This window comes from Diospyros lotus, chromosome 1 (assembly GCF_014633365.1).
Source record: "Diospyros lotus cultivar Yz01 chromosome 1, ASM1463336v1, whole genome shotgun sequence".
Taxonomy (NCBI): domain Eukaryota; kingdom Viridiplantae; phylum Streptophyta; class Magnoliopsida; order Ericales; family Ebenaceae; genus Diospyros; species Diospyros lotus.
In genome coordinates, this window is record NC_068338.1 from 22,423,344 (window position 1) to 22,443,285 (window position 19,942).

At 34.4% G+C, this 19,942-nt stretch overlaps 1 protein-coding gene across 1 annotated transcript in view; it reads left to right on the forward strand.

Annotated features, from left to right (window-relative positions):
* Positions 1–6,992: 6,992 nt before the first annotated feature.
* LOC127799374 (protein CLT3, chloroplastic-like) overlaps positions 6,993–19,942 on the forward strand; it is a 92,437-nt gene continuing 79,487 nt past the window's right edge. Inside the window, 9 exon segments of the mRNA XM_052333363.1 lie at positions 6,993–7,719; positions 10,329–10,474; positions 12,630–12,667; positions 13,141–13,256; positions 13,987–14,051; positions 14,054–14,082; positions 14,144–14,179; positions 14,526–14,576; positions 14,727–14,850. Coding sequence (XP_052189323.1) covers positions 7,298–7,719; positions 10,329–10,474; positions 12,630–12,667; positions 13,141–13,256; positions 13,987–14,051; positions 14,054–14,082; positions 14,144–14,179; positions 14,526–14,576; positions 14,727–14,850 — 1,027 coding nt within the window. The 5' untranslated portion in view covers positions 6,993–7,297.

Genomic DNA, 19,942 nt, shown 5'->3' on the forward strand with positions numbered 1-19,942 from the left:
GAAGACCCTAAAAGGCTATTTGGCTTACCGTTTTTTAAGATGGCTTTTAAGCCTTCCTACTTAAAAGCTATGTAAAACTTTATAACTGTCTACCTTTTAAGTTGATAACGTATTTGGATGAATGTGCTTTAAAATGTCATTTATATAGTTACGTGTTTGGTTTGAAAAAGCTTATAAGCTATTAGAACTTAACAAAAAGATTAAAATGAACATGTTGTAGAATAATACAAATAAAATTCATAAAAATACTAATTTTAATAAAAATAAATTATAAATTGATGTTCAATTAATAAAATATTTACCACTAGATTTTGATCAATTATATACAACTATTAAAAAATATATTAATATAATGTTTTATGTTAAAGTTTAGATTTAATTTATAAAAATGTTAAATATATATGTTGAGACATTAAAATATATATATGTTAAATATATATATAAGTTATATATATAAATATATACAAAGAGATGGAGGAGGAAGACGGAGAAGATGGAGGCAACATCAAGGGACAGAGATGGAGGAGGCGACAACAATAGGGATGGGGCTAGAGGTGGTAGCTGTCATGAAGGAGATGGAGGTGGCGATGGAAGGCACAAACGGAGGTGACAATAGAGATAAGGCAGAGAATGAAGGAAAGGGATAAAGTTGAAAATATGATTGTTGTTTAAGGGAAAAATCGTAAATCACTTGGTCAACGAAATAAGCTGATAACAATGTTTTCAAAAAAGCTAGGGTGAGCTTTTCTAAAATAGCGTTTAAGATCGGCAACGTTTAAGCTCTTTAATTTTTAACAAACGTATAACTAAATAAACCATACAATGTTTAAGCTGAAAGGGCAACTTATAAGCGCGGTCAAACCGCTAAGCCAAAAACCCCTAAATCTAAAAGGTTTTAGCAAAATGAATAAAATAAACAAGAGTCCGAGTAAAAATGAAATCTGATTTAGAGACGACAAGAATTTTGTATTCAAAATTAATATTTTTTATTCAAAGATGGAATATTTTCTTTTCTAATTCTATCTCTAAGACAAAGTTGTACTTTAGAGACGAAAATTATTCATATGTTGTCTTTGTTAAATGCTATTATTTTGTATAGAGATAGAAATTTATTGATTAGTAATTTTATCACTAATTGACAATTGTATATTAGAGACAGAATTATTGTGTGTGTGATTTCGTTCCTGTGCAAAAATTACTTTTTTAAATATAAGAAAGAGTTCATTTTAGAGAAAAAATTGCATTTTAGAACTGTTTGTTAATGACAAGGAAGAAAATAATTAACAATCATAAAACTTAAAAAAAGTTGATTGTAGAAAGAGAAAAATAATTTTACATCAATATATACAAATTAAGTTATATATAAATATATGAAGTATATTTTAACAAATATTTGTATAATTTGAACTGAGTTAAGTTGTGTAAAAATATTAAATGAATAAAAAGATTAATTATTTAAAATGTATTATAAATTGTTTTTTGAAAATTATGGAAAATAAAAGACAAAAAAGTATTTTTAATAAAGTATGATCGAATTGATTTTGGTATTTAAAACAAATAGATTATTTTTGAAATATATATTATTTTAAAAAATTAATGTATAACTTATAATTGCAAAATATGAGAATAGTATGAAAAAATATTTATTTTAACAAAAGAAAGGAAAAAAGAAAAGAAAAAAAAATTAAAAGAAAGGATGTAGAAGAATAAAAAATTCTATTAATTATTTTAAAAAGTATAAAATAATCAAACATATTGAAACATTTTTTAACTCATCGAAATCTCTTTGTTTTGGTGAGATCGAGCTCATCCACCGCAACAAAATCCAAATGAGTTAAGTTCAAAATTTTAAAATATTTTTAAACACTCAATTTTAATATTAACGTGAAGATCAAAACTCAACCCAACTCAATTAAACAACCGTTTATTTGAATGTAAGAGAGAATGTCTTTGATCAAGGTCATAAATGTCTAAAAATTACTATTTTCAATAGAGACAAAACAAATATATACATCTCTTTCAAAAATAATATTAACAAAATAAAAAAATATTTTTTAATGCTGTATTTGAGTCTGTATTTTGAACAGATACAAAAAAGTATATGTCCCCATACAAAAATAAAATTAAAAGAAAGAAATTTTTTTTTTTGTTCTCAAAGACAAAATAAATCTGTCTTTGGGAAGAAATTGTACAATAGAGATGGACAAATTCCGTCTTTGAAACTATTTTAGTTCAAAAATTAGTATTTTAAATAGAGATGAAAATTATTCATAATTATTCAAAAAATTAAAATTAAAAGAATACAAATTATTTTTTTCATGTCACAAAATTGGACAATACAGACAAAATATTCCGTTTTTGAGGCTATTTATATCCAAATATTTCTATTTTGTATAGAATCGAAATAGTGTTCATTTCTATTCAAAAAATAATATTAAATAGGTAAAAAAAAAATACCATTAGAGAGGGGCATTTTTCGTCTCAGATCCCTTCTCAATAATGCTATTCATAAAAATTATTTTCTCTTCAGAAATAAAAATATTTCATCTCTAATTCCATCTCAGATTTTAGAGAGAATTTTTTTTGTCTCCAAGCTATTTTACTTAAAAGACAAAAAAGTATCCATCTCGACTAGAAAATAATATTAAAACAATAAAAAAAAAATTCCTCATAGACAAAACAAAGTTTCATCTCTAACAACATTTTAAGTTACAGAATTAGAGAGAGAAGATAATTTTTTGCCATTAGAGACGGAAATCATTCCGTTTTTGGTGGTTTTTCTACACTTAGAGATGGAATCATTAAATCATTGACGAATTTTGTGTTTTAACTCAGAGACAATAAAATTTTGTCTCCAATTTCTTTCGCTAATGCTAAGAGACATTTTTTTTTATTTTTTCAAAATTTGGTCTATAATTCTGTCTCTAAAGTTGGTCGCTACATCGAAATTTTTTTAGTGAATGCAGATGAATAAGAGAGATAGAGAGAGAACGAATAAGGAATTGGGGGGGGGGGGGCGCCAAAAACAAAATTGAAATTTGCACAAAACAAGACTGATATGTGGTAATATACCGGTGAAACCTAAATAGAACTGAGTCAAAAAACCTATGAGAGATAGAACCACAAATTGTTAGAAAACAAATAAAATCGGGAATAAGAAAATCAAGAAAATGAAGAAGAGGAAGAAGAACACATAACAGACACCTACAAAATGTCGGTAATGGGTTGCAATCGAGCCAAGGCTCGGCTTGGCAAATTTGAGCTCACGGTTAACATAGTCCAAGCTCGAGTTCGGCTCGGGCTAGACAAGCTTTTGGCGAGCTCAAGCCGACCCGGGCTCGGGCCCGAAGGAACAAAAGATTTCACAGTAAGACATTTCAGCTTTCATAGGGTTTCTAAGGAACAAATAGGATCAAATTCTGTGTTGAATCAAACACACACTGTCCAAAAAGATTGAGGAACACTTGCACAAATGACGAATAGTTGATTACACATAATAAATTGAAGATTAATGGAAGAGAAGTGTTACCAATGTGCAGAGTGGATGGATTGAAGAAGAAGAAGAAGAAGAAATCTCTCTCTCTGAGACGACGAGGTGGCGAGTACAACGGGGATAACTGCCTTCGGCTGAGAGACCAACGGCGCTTCACCAGAAAGCACAGTCGGGTGAATGGGAGAGGAACCCTAGGTTTCCTTCCTTACAGTATGTCTGGGCCTTGGCCTGCCCACGGGTTCACAACACAACTGCCAACTGGGTCAAATTGGCCCCTGAATTTTGGGCAATGTGATTTCTTCCTAATGTAAATTAATAATGGCAATTGAAAAGTTTTATAATTAAATATATTGTAATCTAATTTTTATTTTATTTTGATGGTCGTACAAATATATTTTTTTAATTATGGAACTATTTTAATAACAGAGAAAAACTTTATAAACAAATATATAATTGTTATTAAATTAATTGAGGGTGTATTAAAAATAATTTAATTTATTCTTCATATATCACGTAAAATAGGGTAGTAAAATTTTAACAAAATGGTATAATAAATATTGATGAATCACTGCATCTTTACAAATACAAATAGCATAAATAAATGATTAGACTTAAAAAATAATATATAATAAATATGTATTATCTAAAAATTAATGTACGATATGTTTTGCAAAATATAATATATATAATAAAAATATTCTTTATTATGCATATTACTCAAAATATGTATAAATTTTATATCTTTTAAATAATTATTATATTTTCATAATAATATTATTTATATATATCGATATAATATTACATAATTTATAATAGTCTTATTTAAAATTAATAATAATTTTAATCACTATTATTAATTATTATTAATTTTTGATGTGACTATTATGGATTGTTATTGATTTTAAATAAAATTATTATAAATTTTACAATATCATACCAGTTTATAAATTTTATTTGTAGATAAAACACTTAAAATGTGCATTTAATGTTGCCTTTAATGATTAAATTTTAAAAATTTAATATAATATTAGTCGAGTAAATTAGGTATTACTCGAATGAAATACAATTATGTAAATCTTTTTGATACTCAATTAATATTTATTCTTAATCAATTAATGATATAAGTATAGAGATTTCTCATTTTAATTAATATTTATTATTAAATTAAATATTATAATTATTCAACTAATGTACTACTTAGTCAATTAACTCTTTAGTTATTCAAATAATATTATTCCATCATATATTAGAGTAAAATAAATATATAATCGATTAATCTTTTAAGTGTTTATATTTTACTCAACTAAATATTTTATTACTCTAATAAAAAGATAATTACTCTATTAAACTCATACATTGGCTAATTAATTTTCAATCATAATATATCATATTATCAACACATTATATTAATGATATTATTGTAGTAATTTAAAGTTTAATTTTATTATGTTAAATAATATTTTTATAAAATTATAAATAAATTTATTAATGTATTTATAAACAAATTATTCACGAATCAATAATTGATCTTGCTTGTGAACCTTTAAACTATCCAACTCGCTCAAATATAATTGAGCATATTTATGAACCTATAATCGAGCTAACTCGCCGCGAGCTATCGAACTGAGTATTATTGAGTTCAAGTTTGGCTCAATTACAAATAAAGTTTCAAGGTTAAGTTTAATTTTTGCTCGTTTACCTTAATAAATGAACTTTTAACGAGCCGAGTATCAAGCCGCTCGCGAACGGGTCAATTAGGCTTATTTGCGACCCTAATAATAAGTGAAATTTTATTAAGACTATTGCCAAGGGGTTAAGAGAGTATATACGTGCGTGCGTGTGTATTATACATGTATGTGTGAGTCATATACGTAGATATTTCACACTTCCAAATTATAATTGTTGTTGTATTTAAAGGTATTTAATAGTTTTATTTTGTGGGAGTATAGATGTTTAATGGAATATTTCAAAAGTTCAAGGTGCCAAATCATATTTTTGGTGAAATATAAGGGTATTTTTATGTCTCACCCTTTTTAAATCTTGTACAATTTTTTATATTTAAAGTAATATTCATGTATTTATATATAAATAAATTATTTTCAATCCAAACTTTATTTATTTGTTCGTAGTTCAGATTACAAAATATTTTAATTTACAATAGATTTCACCGATATAACACACACTATATTATTTTAACAATTAAAAAATATAGTGCCTAATCATTGAAAAATATTAAAATTTGATATATTAACTATTAAAAATTATTATTGTAAGACTTCACTATGATGAAACATTAGTAAATGTATGAACACACCAATTTATGCGAGTAACACACTTTGAGGATTATCAATTGACAGTGTTTGGATTGACTGACTAATTTGTTATGCTTCATCAATAATTAAAAAATGTAGTTTATGATCTATAATATACAAAAAGATCAATATTTTGTATTTCAACTATTAAAAAATATTACTTTAAATACTTATCCCACGTGGGAGTAAACAAAGTCGCTAACTATGCGACGTAAAACATACACATAGAAAAGAAAAATTGTCACATCATAAAAAAATTATGTTAATAAGACATATCAGATTAAAATTTATATTAATAAGAAAAATATCAAATTACCCATAACTTTGAAAAAACTTAAATCTCAAATATCTAAATATTTGAATTACTAACCAAAAAAATCTTACCTTATTATATTTTCAATCACAAAATATAACATAACTAACCTTAGTCATTTACCTTTGTTAAACTCGATTCCATTACTCTTTTGCTTATATCATATTTTGTGGTTTAGGATAAAGACTTAAAATAACAATTTTTAATAATTAGAATGCAAAATCTTGATATTTTTATACATTAAATATCAAACGCTATATTTGTTAATTATTGAGAGAAAATAACAAAATAATTAGTCTACATAAATAATAACAATTTGTCAACCGTGTGGCATGTTACTTACGGACACTGACATGTTCATATACGTGTTAACGTTTTGTCTCGATAAAAACTTAAATTAATATTTTTAATAATTAAAATATTAAATTTTGATATTTATACATCAAAAATTAAATATCATATTTTTTTAATGTCCCAATACATATTTTAATCCTTATAATTGCATATTTTTTTATTTAAGTATTTAAATTTTGTATTCTTTCAATTACATCAATAAATTATGTAATTTCGAGTCAAATGTACTCTGAATTTTTTTTGTTTCAATTATACTATTAAATTATATAATTTTGAGTTAATTGTATATTTTAACAAATTTATTGAGAATAACGAATTTATAGGTATAATTTAAATAATAAAAATTTAAAGATGAGTATTTCTGAATTAATAAAAAAATTAAATATATTTAAATAAGAACGTACAAATATAAAAATTAAAAAATATATTTTACCTTTTTTTTTTTAATTGTCGAAGCCACGCACCCATTTTTCATCCAATTATAACCTCTGCGTTGAAGCAAGACAATTCTAATTCATCTTCTTCTTCTTCTTCCTCTCTCTAGTTCGCCCCGGAAAAGGCCAAAACTCTTCTTTCAGACGGCGTCGCCCACCACAATCCGTTGCCATCGCTCTCTCTCTCTCTCTCTCTCTATATATATATATATATATACGTGTGTGTATGTGTGTAGGGGGGTGGTGGAAGCGTACACGAAAAACACGTTCTCTTTTCATCACTTCGTCCTCCTTTCCATTTCGATCACCATTTCCTTTCCGGCTTTCCCATAGTTCAACAACCCGCCACCATATATACGCAAGCACACCAACGCAGAATCCATAAGCTACCATGTCGGCGTGTTTCCGCCGGGTAGCCATCGGCATCACGGCGCCGCCAACGGCGAGTCATCAACGGGACTACCTCCAGCGAGCAATCTGGCTGCTCCCCGACCGACGGCGCTGGATCGTCCTCCGATCAGCGCCGGAGGATCGAAGGCGGCGGTGTCTGATCGATGTGAAAGGGGGAGCCGGAGAGGAGCCGCTGCGATCGGGCCGCGGCAGGGGGAAGGAGAAGACAGGGCGGCGCGCGTACGCGGTGGGGAGTTTGGTGGAGAAGGGGGAGGGCGGAGATGAGAGGGATCGGACGGTGGAGGTGTTGGTAGCAGCGGGGGTTACGGTGGTGCTGGGAGTAGGGAATCGGGTGCTCTACAAACTGGCATTGGTTCCCCTCAAGCACCATCCCTTCTTCCTGGCTCAGCTCGCCACTTTTGGGTACTAATCATAGCCCATTATTTCTTTTTTGCCTTTTAGTTTTCCGAACTATATCTTAAAAAATTAAATTTTAACTTATTTTAATTCTGAAATCTTCAGACAGTTTAATTCGGAATATCCACAAATTTATAATAGTATTATTTAAAAATTAGATTTATTGATAATTTTAAATAAATTATTATAAATTTATGTATCTTATATCAAGCATTTGTGAAACTTATTCGTAAATATAAGGCTCCCTTATTAATTTCCCGGTCAAGTTACATTTACATGTCACAGTCTTCCCTTTTTTCTCCTCAAAAGTTGATATTGATTATTGAGTCTTTTGATAAAATTGTGGGATGACCATCACTGCGTTTGATGTGATATTTTTATATTAATATAAACGTACAATACACTAATACAAGCCCATCACACTAAATGGCACTTGTGAGTATTCCAAGCAACATCTTGGAGATTAAAATTGGCGTGACAATCTTGGTTTGCTTCCACTGTTATTTTGGGATATTTTTCTTTTTTTTTTCCCCAATATTTTAGTGGGTCCGACGTGAATAAAAACCATCCAATATTGTTTAGTGTTGGAAAAAAAGAAACTCTTTCTTGCCGTCCATAGAATCTTCTGCTTTTAATAATGAAAAATGACAAAAATATCATTTTTATGAGGATGAAACGATGAAATACATGACTAAAATATCCTTTACTTAAGGTATTAAGGCAGTGCGAGACGGTGAGACGCGCACGTGTATAGTCTAAGGTGCAGTAGATTAACCCTTAATCTACGACCAGCATGGTTCTTTAACAATTTCTTTATGCAACTTGATGGGTTGGTGTTGTAGAAAATTAGAAATCGATTTCCATCACCCGCGGCTCCTTTAATTTAATGACATTTTGTAGTAGGTGCAGGGGAGACATGTGGGGTCCACCACGTTCTGTCTGAATCTTGTGGTCCTCGGAATATCGCATGCAGGTTGCTTTTTCCCAAATTTCATTTGCATCCCATTCTATTTCCCGTAATTACATTTGAAACCACCAGATTTCTTGACGGGCCCGCCTTCCAATTCAAGTCTGCATAATCAAAGTCAATCCTTCCTTCTCTCCCCACTTCTGGTTGATCCCCAATGGCTGGTGACATCAATTCAAGTTATGGAAATAACCTCTTTATAGAAATAGTGAACATAGAGAGCTGTTGTATTTAACTGGGTTGGAATTGGCTCGAGGGCTACCATTCCCACATCTGCCCTCACCTGTTCAAGTTTACCATTTGCACCTGCTTGCTCAACCTGCCCCTGATTAAATACTGCATGAACTTGTGTTAAGATTTTATTTGGTTAGAAACTTTAGAGGACTAGGATTGTTTGATTTCTATCAAGATGTATTTTAATTTTGTTAGGAGGACTTCTAATAGATTATGTGATTGAATCTAAGTGGTATGAGGTTATCATATTTGATACAATTAATTTTGAAAGAGTTGTATCACACTTATAAATATTACTTCTTGTTATAATCCAAAATTATAGTTCTTGCCAACCCTAGTCATAGCTAATTGCTTTTTCACCCAACTCTATTATATTAGTAACAACTCCAGACTGCACTTGAGTCTTTACTTTCAAGTGCCAAAAAGACTCCATTTATACCAATACCACAAGGACAGTTATCTGCACCTTTCGATCTCAGCGATTGAGATAGGCATTACATATAATGAGTTTTTACTCAAAATGGCTGCTTGCTAGATCAATATTTCAATTTCAGAATTCAGGGTTTATAGAATAAATTTCTCAAACTCAATGTGTTCATTAAACTTGTGATTCTGAACCAGAGTTTCAGTTTGAGCAATCTGGATTTCGTTGTATATTAAAAGTTGAAAATAGCAATACACTTCGCAAAAATATTGCTTGGGTGAGCAACAACATGGAAAATTTGAAAAATGATTGTCCAAAGCAATGATTTTAAGCTTAGGAACAGAACAGTTAATATTGTTTTGGTAAAAAATGATTCTCACACAACATGAAATGTATGGTTTTTAATAATATGTCACCACATACTACTTTGTAATTGGACAAGACTCCAGCTTACATTGAAAGGATTGTAAAGTTTTAGCGGGAGAACGCAACCACTCAACTTATACTTATGGTCCTTGACATCTATATTAAAAAATGGAGGAGCAAGAATGATATAAAACTAAACCCAAGAATCAGATGGTGATTAAAATGTGAAAATCAAGCTATCTTATAGGAAAAACATGTGACAGAACAGATGGGTCTATGGAGAGGCTAACCAAATGTGGGTTGAGAAGGTTACAGCGACGAGTCTTTGTGGAATAACAGTAAATCATGTTGTTGAATGGAAAGCCCAAAATCTATTTTGTTGTTTTCTTTTGGTGGGAAAACTACTATTGACTTGCTATCTCATCGAACAAAAGCCTATATGACTTCTAGAACTACTTGTTCCGTGAGCTAAACCATGTGGTTAACAACTTATTTTTTACTACCCTTATCTAGGTGCCCAGTCAACAAAAGTAGAATTAAAGCATCCCTACAAGGAGATGAAATCTTTTGTGCGTAAATCAATGGAATGAGCTAACCTCAGTATTTCTTTTGCATCCTTTTCAGATATGTTATTGTATACTTCTCAATCTTGTATCTCCGGTATCATGCTGGCATTGTTACTGATAAAATGCTTTCCTTGCCAAAAGCTCCATATATTTTCGTTGGTCTGTTGGAGGCTCTGGGTGCTGCTTCTGGAATGGCAGCTGGAGGTAGTAATATCTCATTGTTGTTTGATTCCTTTTCTTGTCCTTTTCTTATTATCATTTTCGTCGCCAATCAAATGCTTTTGATTTCTGTCATTTTATACCACTTTTATGGATTAATGTTTTGAAGTTAGTTGGAGTTAGGGTGTATGTTGTAACTTGAAGGTGTTAGAAAGTAAATAGTGTGGGTTTTCTAAAACTACAAGTAAAAACAAAGGACAGAGAGAATTCTTGGCTGATCTTTACTTTTGTTTTTTGTCATGAAAGAACTAAGCCGGGGGGAGCTAAGGTGCATTATGAAGGTCCATGACCTGCAAGAAGGCCCTTATACTTGGTTGAATTGCTTAATTCCAATTCTTTGTTATACCCACACGGGTCCCCCTAACATAAATTCATATTTTCATCTCCATTGAGTTAAACAAAACCTATATAATATGAGCTTATGAAAATGGAATCAACAAAATAAATGTTGAAGCAATGTTGTAAATCTGAATGTGTAACTCTAGAGTGAAAATGAAATAAAAAAATAGAAATAACATTATTGTAAAGACGTTTGTCAAAAGTTTGTATTGGGAAAGGTCTTGCAATAAATAATTCTAACCACCCACAGATTCCAAATACTTTCCCCTCTCTGTGTTAATGAAAATAAGATATTAAATAGCTCTCACTCCATTCAAATAAATTAACAAGTCATGCACAAGAACATGCAAATTTTTATGTAGAGAAGTCCTCAGTGTAGGGGGAGAAACCACTGACACTAGTTTAGGCAAAACTTTGACTATCAACAATAATGAGTTTACTGTAAAGTTATTCTCTAGCAATTCTAGAGGCCATCACACATCAAAGCATCAGGAAGATAGTATTCGTAGCTGCCTCAATCAATATCATTACCAACACAGGTTGTAGAAGAGAGCAATTTGAAACAGAAAACAATGATCCAAACTGGTGAAAATTGATCTTGTATCACCTGGAACAACATACTGAAATATGGCGTGAGCCAGTGAACGTTTCACTGTCAGATCTTCAAGTGATATGAAAAGTTTCTATTTCTTTTTATTTTCATCTGCTGTTTCATCTCTCCATAAGTTTTCTTGGATTATAAAGTGGTCACCTCATGACCTAAACAATGCAAGTTTCTTTTATTTTAGTTTTGCCCAAAAATTTATTCTTTACTCTTAACATCCACATGTGGTGGGACCCAACAGTTTGAAGCAGAACCAGTTGAAAATAAGATGAATCTTACTCTTCTAAGCTCAATGGTAATGGAAAATGTAGACTAACTAGCACTCCATTCCAACCAAGTGATGATTCAAAACGAAAATGTGAGGAGGAAGGAGAAAAGAATTTGGCTGAATTTATCAGTGAGGTTAAGTTGGCTGGATTTAATGTTGAAAATGCCCTACTTATAATTGGGGCGAGGACTTAACCCCTACAAAGTTTTTATCAAGTTGAGATGAGTTGTTTGAGGTTGTTTATTTTAATTCATAGATTTTCAGATTAGGATCAGCAGTCCAGAAGCTACTACTCTGAAGTTTTAATTCTTCTTTTAAAGTACAGAGTGCCTCCATAAATTGCAGATCCATATTACCAAGCCCTGCTTGTCTATCGGGCAATTATTTTTTTGATTTTTTTTTCTTTCTAAACTAGCACATGCTTTTTATTAGTAATTCAGAGTTAAGGTACTTGCAGGAATATAAAGTTCCCTTTAATGTAAAATGTTCTTACCTTGGGTTTTTATCCCTTAAATATAAATGTATTAAGGTTGAAGGTCTTGCTCCTTATCATAGTTGGTCCCAAGAAGAGGAGGGTTGTCTTAGGCAGTTGACAACCACTGGCAAAACTGTTGGACCTTTTAAACATTGATTTTAGTTACAGTATTATTTCAAATTTTATTGGAGGGTAGCCCTCTTTGTGGGGTGCTGTGCTGCCCAAGTGCAGTACAGAAGATATGGTTGTGGATCAAGATGATTGGTGAGCTAGAATACATATAGGCACCCCACTTCCGTAGGATTAAGGCTTTGTACTGTTGTTTTTGCTGTTGTTTTATCCATAACAAATCTCAAATGTGTAGCTAAATTAGTTCAACTTGATTAATAATTTCTCTGTATATGTGTTTAACTGTGATCTAATGTATTGTGTTCATTATGCTCTTCTTGAACAGCATTTCTTTCTGGGGCAGCAATTCCCATTTTATCCCAGGTATTAAAATCAGTGATTTGCGTAATCTCATTTATTTGTTCATCTTACTTATTGGTTTGGAAACCCTTGCTTTATTAGTCCTGTTAATTATCATAATACTGTTCTAAAACCGTGTTTCCTGAACCAGGAAAGCTGACACCTAATGATTAAGCACTTGCCCAATGATGATTGGCCATTAAAGCCAATATCTTGATGATACAAATAACATGTATCGTGAAAATCTTTGAATTTGAAGCTGTAGTAAACTGTCTTGATATAGTGGGGAGACAAATTTCATGTATCTTTACATAAATGAGTTTCAAGTACAAGGAATTTTTTGCTTACAGAACATATTAAATACTGCTTTTCATTCCCAACCAGGATAAAAAGAAACGAAACTTTAGAAAACCTGAAATCCTGTTTGAGTGGCTCCCTTTTAAATTAAGTTGCTTTGAAATATGAGATAATTTCATCACCAACTTCCTTGTTTGCAGAGCTTTTTGGTTTGGCAACTTCTCCTGTCATATATATTTCTTGGAAGGAGGTGTAGATTTAATCAGATACTTGGGTGCTTTCTGGTGGCTATTGGTATAATTATAACAGTAGCAAGGTATGCAACTTGAGCTGTTGAATATCAATCTTAATTTAATTTGTTAGCACATTTGTATTTCATTTTATAGATTTGTATATAGATCTTAATCAACATTGATTGCCAGTCATATTGACTGAAGTGAAAGTCATTTCAAACCTCTCATTCCTTTGTGTAAGAGATTAAAAGACAGCAATGACAAGAGGCTAAAACCTTGCAGCTGGGCATTTTAAGCCTCATACTCCTGCAGTTTTTTGTTTTAATCTCTAGTTTTTGTCTCACAGTGGTTGACAATAATTAATTAGAATGATAAGCAATGCTGCTCTTTTTTCCAGATTATCTATTTCTGTCTCTATCTTGTTTCAGTGTGTCTATTTCCCTCATTGACTCTCTTGCAAAGTACTTGACCCTTTGCTTATTGTCATGACAATATTGGAAGCTTGTTTGATGCCCCAGGAGGCCAATGATATTCTGTCTTGTAATTGTTATGAGATTACTTAAAAAGTTTGATACTCATGACTTATCATATGTCTATACTTTATAAACATTTTTTTTGTTATTATGGTGGGAATCTCACGTAGTCTCTGTTAATGTTGTGGAGAAATACTTACACTACTTTTATCAATTAATTTCATGTAACCAATCTAGCAAGAACAAACCAAGTTCCACTGTTTTATTGTGATCCTTGTGTTGTATCCCGACATCCATCAAATATGTGATTATTTATTCATAACAATGGTTAGTTCTGCAGTGGATCTAGTGCTGGTTCGTTGATGGAAGCTGGAATTTTCTGGAGCCTACTAATGATAATTTCCTTTTGTTTCAAGCTGCTGATACAGTATTGAAGGTTGTGACTTACCTATTGGGAGTCGTAATTTCCATTTTGTTGAAATAATTTTCATATGCAGGAAATAATTTTCTTAAATGCTACTCAACAATTGAAGGTATTGTCTTGGACTTGTTTTGGATGTTCTGAGCACCATAATAGGGTTGGATAACTTTATCTTTTTGCCTCTGAAAGTATGGTTCAATCTGTTGGAGGTTCATGTGGCTTGTAAAAGAATGTGCCCCTGTTCATGGGGGAAAAAAAAGAACAAGAAAACCAAGATTTAGACATCAAGATTGTTGCAGTTTATGGTTTTGAAGTACTGTCACCGCCCAAAGACTTCCACCTAGCCATTAAGATAGAATAACTTATGCTTTTCAAAGTTTGTGATGGCGGAAGTGGACTGTATAAAGCTTCTATGTTTTCCTCATTAATATTATTAAATTATCTTTCATTCATCACAGGGACGTTCACTGGATCTATTTGTTGTAAATTCTTATGGATCTGCTTTCCAGGTAATACCTTCTTGTGTTTAATAGCTTTTTTCTGTTACTTGGTAAAAGAAACTCCTGTTCTTCTGAATCCTTTATACATATGGTTCATTCAAATTCTGTTTTATGTTGCGCATTTGGGTGGGAGTCCGACAATTTTTATGCTTTATGCAGGCACTTTTTATAGGCCTCCTCCTACCTTTTCTATCCAAGTTGTGGGGTATCCCATTTCATCAACTGCCAAGCTATCTTAAAGATGGTGCAGCTTGCTTTTTGAACAGCGGCACTGTCTCAAGTGGTATACTTGATTTTCCACCTTTTTAACTTATTTTGGTGAAATAAATATGAGAACATAGTAGCAAGCTAGCAAGAAACTATTCTAGAATCATGTTATGAGTAGCACAAAAATAATTTTTGTGGTTATTGGGTTGGGTTCAGTTTTTGCTTCCCCTCTCTTCCTTTATGACTCAAAATTATATAAAATTGTTTAGGTGAAAAATTTGTTTTGTTAACCATGCAAATCAAATGCTACTAAAGAAAATATGATTGGTTTAGTGCCTCTTGTCTAACATTTATTCTCTCTTTGGACAAAATTATGATAGAGAGTTTATCTTGAACCAGTTAGATTATATATTCATTTAGCTGGTACATTGTCTGCAACCATGGATTCATGTTTCAAATCAGCTTGAATGCCTTCACCTACTTGGATAATAAATAAATAGTTCAATATTCACATGGAAAGATTGATAATTGAGAATTTCTTACCCAAATAGGAAGAAATAAATATATAATTGAGACAACAGTGTGCCTATCTGCCACTACTTGATAAATGTTCCTTAATGGAAGATATACTCGACTCGCATTCAGGGTAAAAAGGCCAAAATTTGTGACTGATAAATGTTTCCTTCTTCCCTGCTCCTTCTGATGCTAAGTTGCCATGTAAATGCATCATTTTCAGCATCATTCCAAGATAAGAAAATATTAAGCTACTTCCAATTAAACTGATTTTAGCATACATGATATTGGACCTGCAAATATGTTCTATTACTAACTAATGAAGATTGTCTTATTTTTACTTATAATCTTGTTGCATTAGTAGTTGTCTATGATAGTTAATATATTCAATAATTCTTTGTAGTGTCATAATGAAATTCCACAAGAATCTTTGCCTTGCAAAAGGAAAGTGGGGACAAGGCCCTTCTGGGTGTGAAATTTAACACATTTATGAGATATACAAGGATTGGTTAGAGAAACCACTTCTAAGGGTGAGGGAAAGCCTTTTTTTTTTTTTTTTTATCAAGATGTAAATATGTATAAAAATCAAAATGTACAGTATACACCGAGTATACCCGAGACAAAGAGAGACACCAAAACTAAAGCCCCTGAGCAAGAGACTCGTACTGGATTATGATAGAGTTCCCACTCAATTCTGCAGCTTCACTCTCCAAATCAGTAGATAACCATCTGATTTACAGTCTTCTAGTAAACTAATCAAAAAGAAGAAGAACAAAAAAAATGAAGAACAAGGCCAATTCGAGAGGGCCTCCTCTCCCAGAATCTTCTTCAAAATCCTTCACACCTTCTCTCCTCTTTCCTCTCCCTTTTGTATGGATTCTCCCGACGGTTACAGCCACGCGAGGTTGTTATTCCTAATCGCCTCTGACAATTCTACCCCTGTATTCTTTTCCTCAATTACCCTCTTGCCTCTTTTCTTTCCCTCCCCTGCACTAATGCATGTGTTGTATTGGTGCTCTATCATGACTCCCGCCCAAAAGACTCACCTTGTCCTCAAGGTGAAACTCGTGAAACTGCTGCAATATTTGATTGTATGGTTCCCAGGTAGCTTCTAAGGGTGGCAATCCTCTCCATTGAATTACCACATCAAGGCCCCTTAGGTTCTTCCCTCTGCCTGGACGTACTCCCAATAGAAATTCTGGTTCCACTATCATCTCTAACTTAGCCGTCAATTGAGCTGGAATGGAGGCAGCTACTGCTGGTACTGTTCCCTCGGCCTTACGTAGTTGAGATACATGAAATACGGGATGGATGGCACAGGTGGGTGGAAGTTCCAACCTATATACCACCTTCCCTATCTTTTTTTCCACAGCAAAGGGCTCATAATACCTTGGTGACAGCTTTTCATTTAACTTGGTAGCCAAAGTCCTTTGTCTATATGGTTGAATTTTCAGGTAAACCTAATCTCCCACTTCAAATTGAATGTCCCTCCGCTTTTTATTCGCTATGGATTTCATCTTGGCTTGTGCTCGCAACAGTTGGCCTTTAAGTTCTTCTAGCACTAAATCCCTTTTTACTAGCTGCTGCTCCAATCTGGATATGGTAGTGGTACCCTTCTCAAACCGTAGAAGAGGAGGCGGCTCTCGCCCATAGACTATCTGAAAAGGGGTTAGCTTAGAAGAGGCTTGATAGGAAGTATTATACCAATACTTGGTCCAAGGAAGGTAAGTGTACCACACCTTAGGTGTAGAAGAGGCAAAACATCGGAGATAAGTCTCTAATGTCCTGTTGAGCACTTCTGTTTGGCCATCGGATTGGGGGTGGTAGGCGGTACTCCTATTCAGCTGTGTGCCTTGTAGCTGAAATAACTCTTTGCAAAAATGGCTGATGAAAACTGTCTCTATCAGAGACGATAGAATTAGGAATCCCGTGCAGCCGTACGATTTCCTTGATAAAAACTCCTGCTGCACTGGCTGTTGAAAAGGGGTGCTTCAATCCAATAAAATGCCCATACTTTCCTAGCCAATCCACCACCACTAAAATAGAGTCCACTCCTCCTGCTTTTGGCAGTTCTTCTATGAAGTCCATTGACACATCCTCCCAAATTTGATATGGAATAGGGAGCGGTTGAAGTAGGCCCCCCGGTGACAAAGCCATATACTTGTGTTGCTAGCATATGGGACATTGGCGGACATACCGATGGATATCCTTTTTCATTCCTACCCAATACACATTAGCAGCCAGCCTTTTGTAAGTTCTCAAGTAACCCGAGTGGCCTCCAATCTGTCCGTCGTGACCCTCCTTCATCAATAATGGAATCAAGGTTGAGCCAAGGGGAAGCAACAACCTGCCCTTGAATAGTAACTGCCCATCCACCAAGGAATAGCCTGGCCTACTTGAAGGTGTAGCTTGCAATTCCTTGATGATCTGTTGGAAGTGGCGGTTTTCAGCCACTTCTTCCTTGAGCTGATCTAACTGCAGCACTTGAGGAGCAGTAAGAGCCATGAATGTGACCGGAAAGGAAAATTGGGAGAGCGCATCAGTAGCACGGTTCTCCAAACCGGGCCGGTATTGTATCTCAAAGTTGTAGCCCATTCATTTCATCACCCATTTTTGACATTCCGGGTTCATCAACCGTTGCTCCATCAGGAACCTTAGACTCTTCTGATCTGTTCGGATGATGAATTTCCTCCCCAATAAATAATGTCGCCATTTTTTTGCATTGGCATACAACCTGTTTTCAGCTAATATTCCCATTACGCAAAGCAAATGATCTCGATGTTCTTGCATTGTTCTCCTGTACACTAAAATGTCATCAAAAAATACGAGAACAAACTTGATAGGCAGCCCATAATATTCCGCTACCAGCAATAAGGACATAATAGGAATTGAAATAGGAGAAGGCCAATTGGTGCATGTGCAAACTAACAAATTCAGTTAAGGGGTAGAATGGGAAGAGCAAAGAGAATGGGGCATGTGAGGGCAACATATTCCTATAAATAAGAGAAGCAAATAGAGTAGAAGGGGGGAATATTTTAGTAAGGATATTGGGAGAGTGTGGAACTCTCGAAAGTCCACTTTCTTTTCATTTTGTTAATTTCTTGGTTGGGAATCCTGATAGTTGTTGATAATTGCTTGCTATTTGAAATTTTCTAATTGGGTTCCTATCAATTTGGTATTAGAGCACACTTCAATCCTAATGGTGAACTTAACGGATCGAGTTGGAGATTTAGAGACGAGATTGGATAGCATACAATTGAGCGTGGACGGCATGAGAAGTAAGGTTCGGTCGGTGGAGGAGAACGTTACTTCCCTGCTGAAACTGTTTGAATGGATGAGAGTGAGGTGGGAGGAATAACAGCGAGAGAGGAAGGGAAAACAGGGTGAGGAGAACCTACCTGTGGGCTCGTCCCTCACTAGGGAGGCCACGTTGGAACTTAGGGAACGGAGTGAGGAAGTAGGCAGTGGGTTCGAGATCTTGGGGAGGTCGGAAGTGAGAAGTCTACGCTTGGCGATGCTCATGTTTAAGGGAGACGGCCCTGATGGTTGGGTTTTTAGGGTCGAACAGTACTTCTCCGTGAATCAATTAACGGATGCGGAGAAGCTGGACTCAGCGACTCTTTGTTTTGAAGGAGTTGCTCTTTCTTGGTTCCAAGGGGAGCAAAGACAATGACGGGTGAGGAGCTGGGAGGAGCTCAAGGCGATGTTGAGGAATAGGTTCAGGCCCACGTAGGAAGGCACGATGGAAGAGAGGGTCCTTGCGCTTTGACAGTGGGGGTCCGTCAAGGACTACCGCCTTGGCTTCGAGACTCTGGCCTCACCGCTCACAGGCATGCCAAAGGCGTTGCTGGAGGGCCACTTTATCAACGGAATGGAGCCGGTCATCCGAGCCGAGATGAGGGTGTCGAGGCTGATTGGACTGGAGTAGATGATGGACCTAGCCCAACCAATTGAGGAGATGAATCCGGTGATTCGTGGAAACATTTTTGGACCCAACCCAAACAAAGGTCAGGCCCCTTCGTCCCCAATTTTGAATCACCAGCGGGTAGTGATATTGCATCCTCCGATGATGGCACAAAAATGGGTGATGCCCAACCTCGTCTCATCACACTGGCCTCCAGTTGTCACTAAGGCGACGGGTGAGGAGTGGGAAGTTGCGGTGCTGGTTGATGAGGAAAAGACGGACACAGCAACACTGTGTGTGGGGGATGTTGCACTTTGATGGGTCCAGTGCGAGTAACGGAGACGAAGAGTGAGAAGCTGGGAAGAGCTGAAGGGGCTGCTGAGAAACCGGCTAACGATCCCAATGGCGAATTTGTCGGACAGAGTTGGGATGCAGAAGAGAGTCGACGCCATAAGAGGGGAGGTGCAATCGATGGAAGGAATGTAGCAATCATGCTGGACCAACTTGCATACTCGAGGACAAAGTGGGTGGATTAAGAGCGAGAGCGGAAGAGCAAAGCGAAGGAGGGAGATAGACCTTCGGAACTTACCCAGAATTTCGAGGGATCACCTGGAATCGAAATGGGCAGGGAGTTCGAGGGTGGAATTGGAGGAAATTGGCGGTCGGAAGTGCGGGAATACCGCATCCTCTTTGAGATTTTGGCAGCCTTGGTGGGAGAAGTTTCAGTGACCATACTGGAGGGCACATTTGT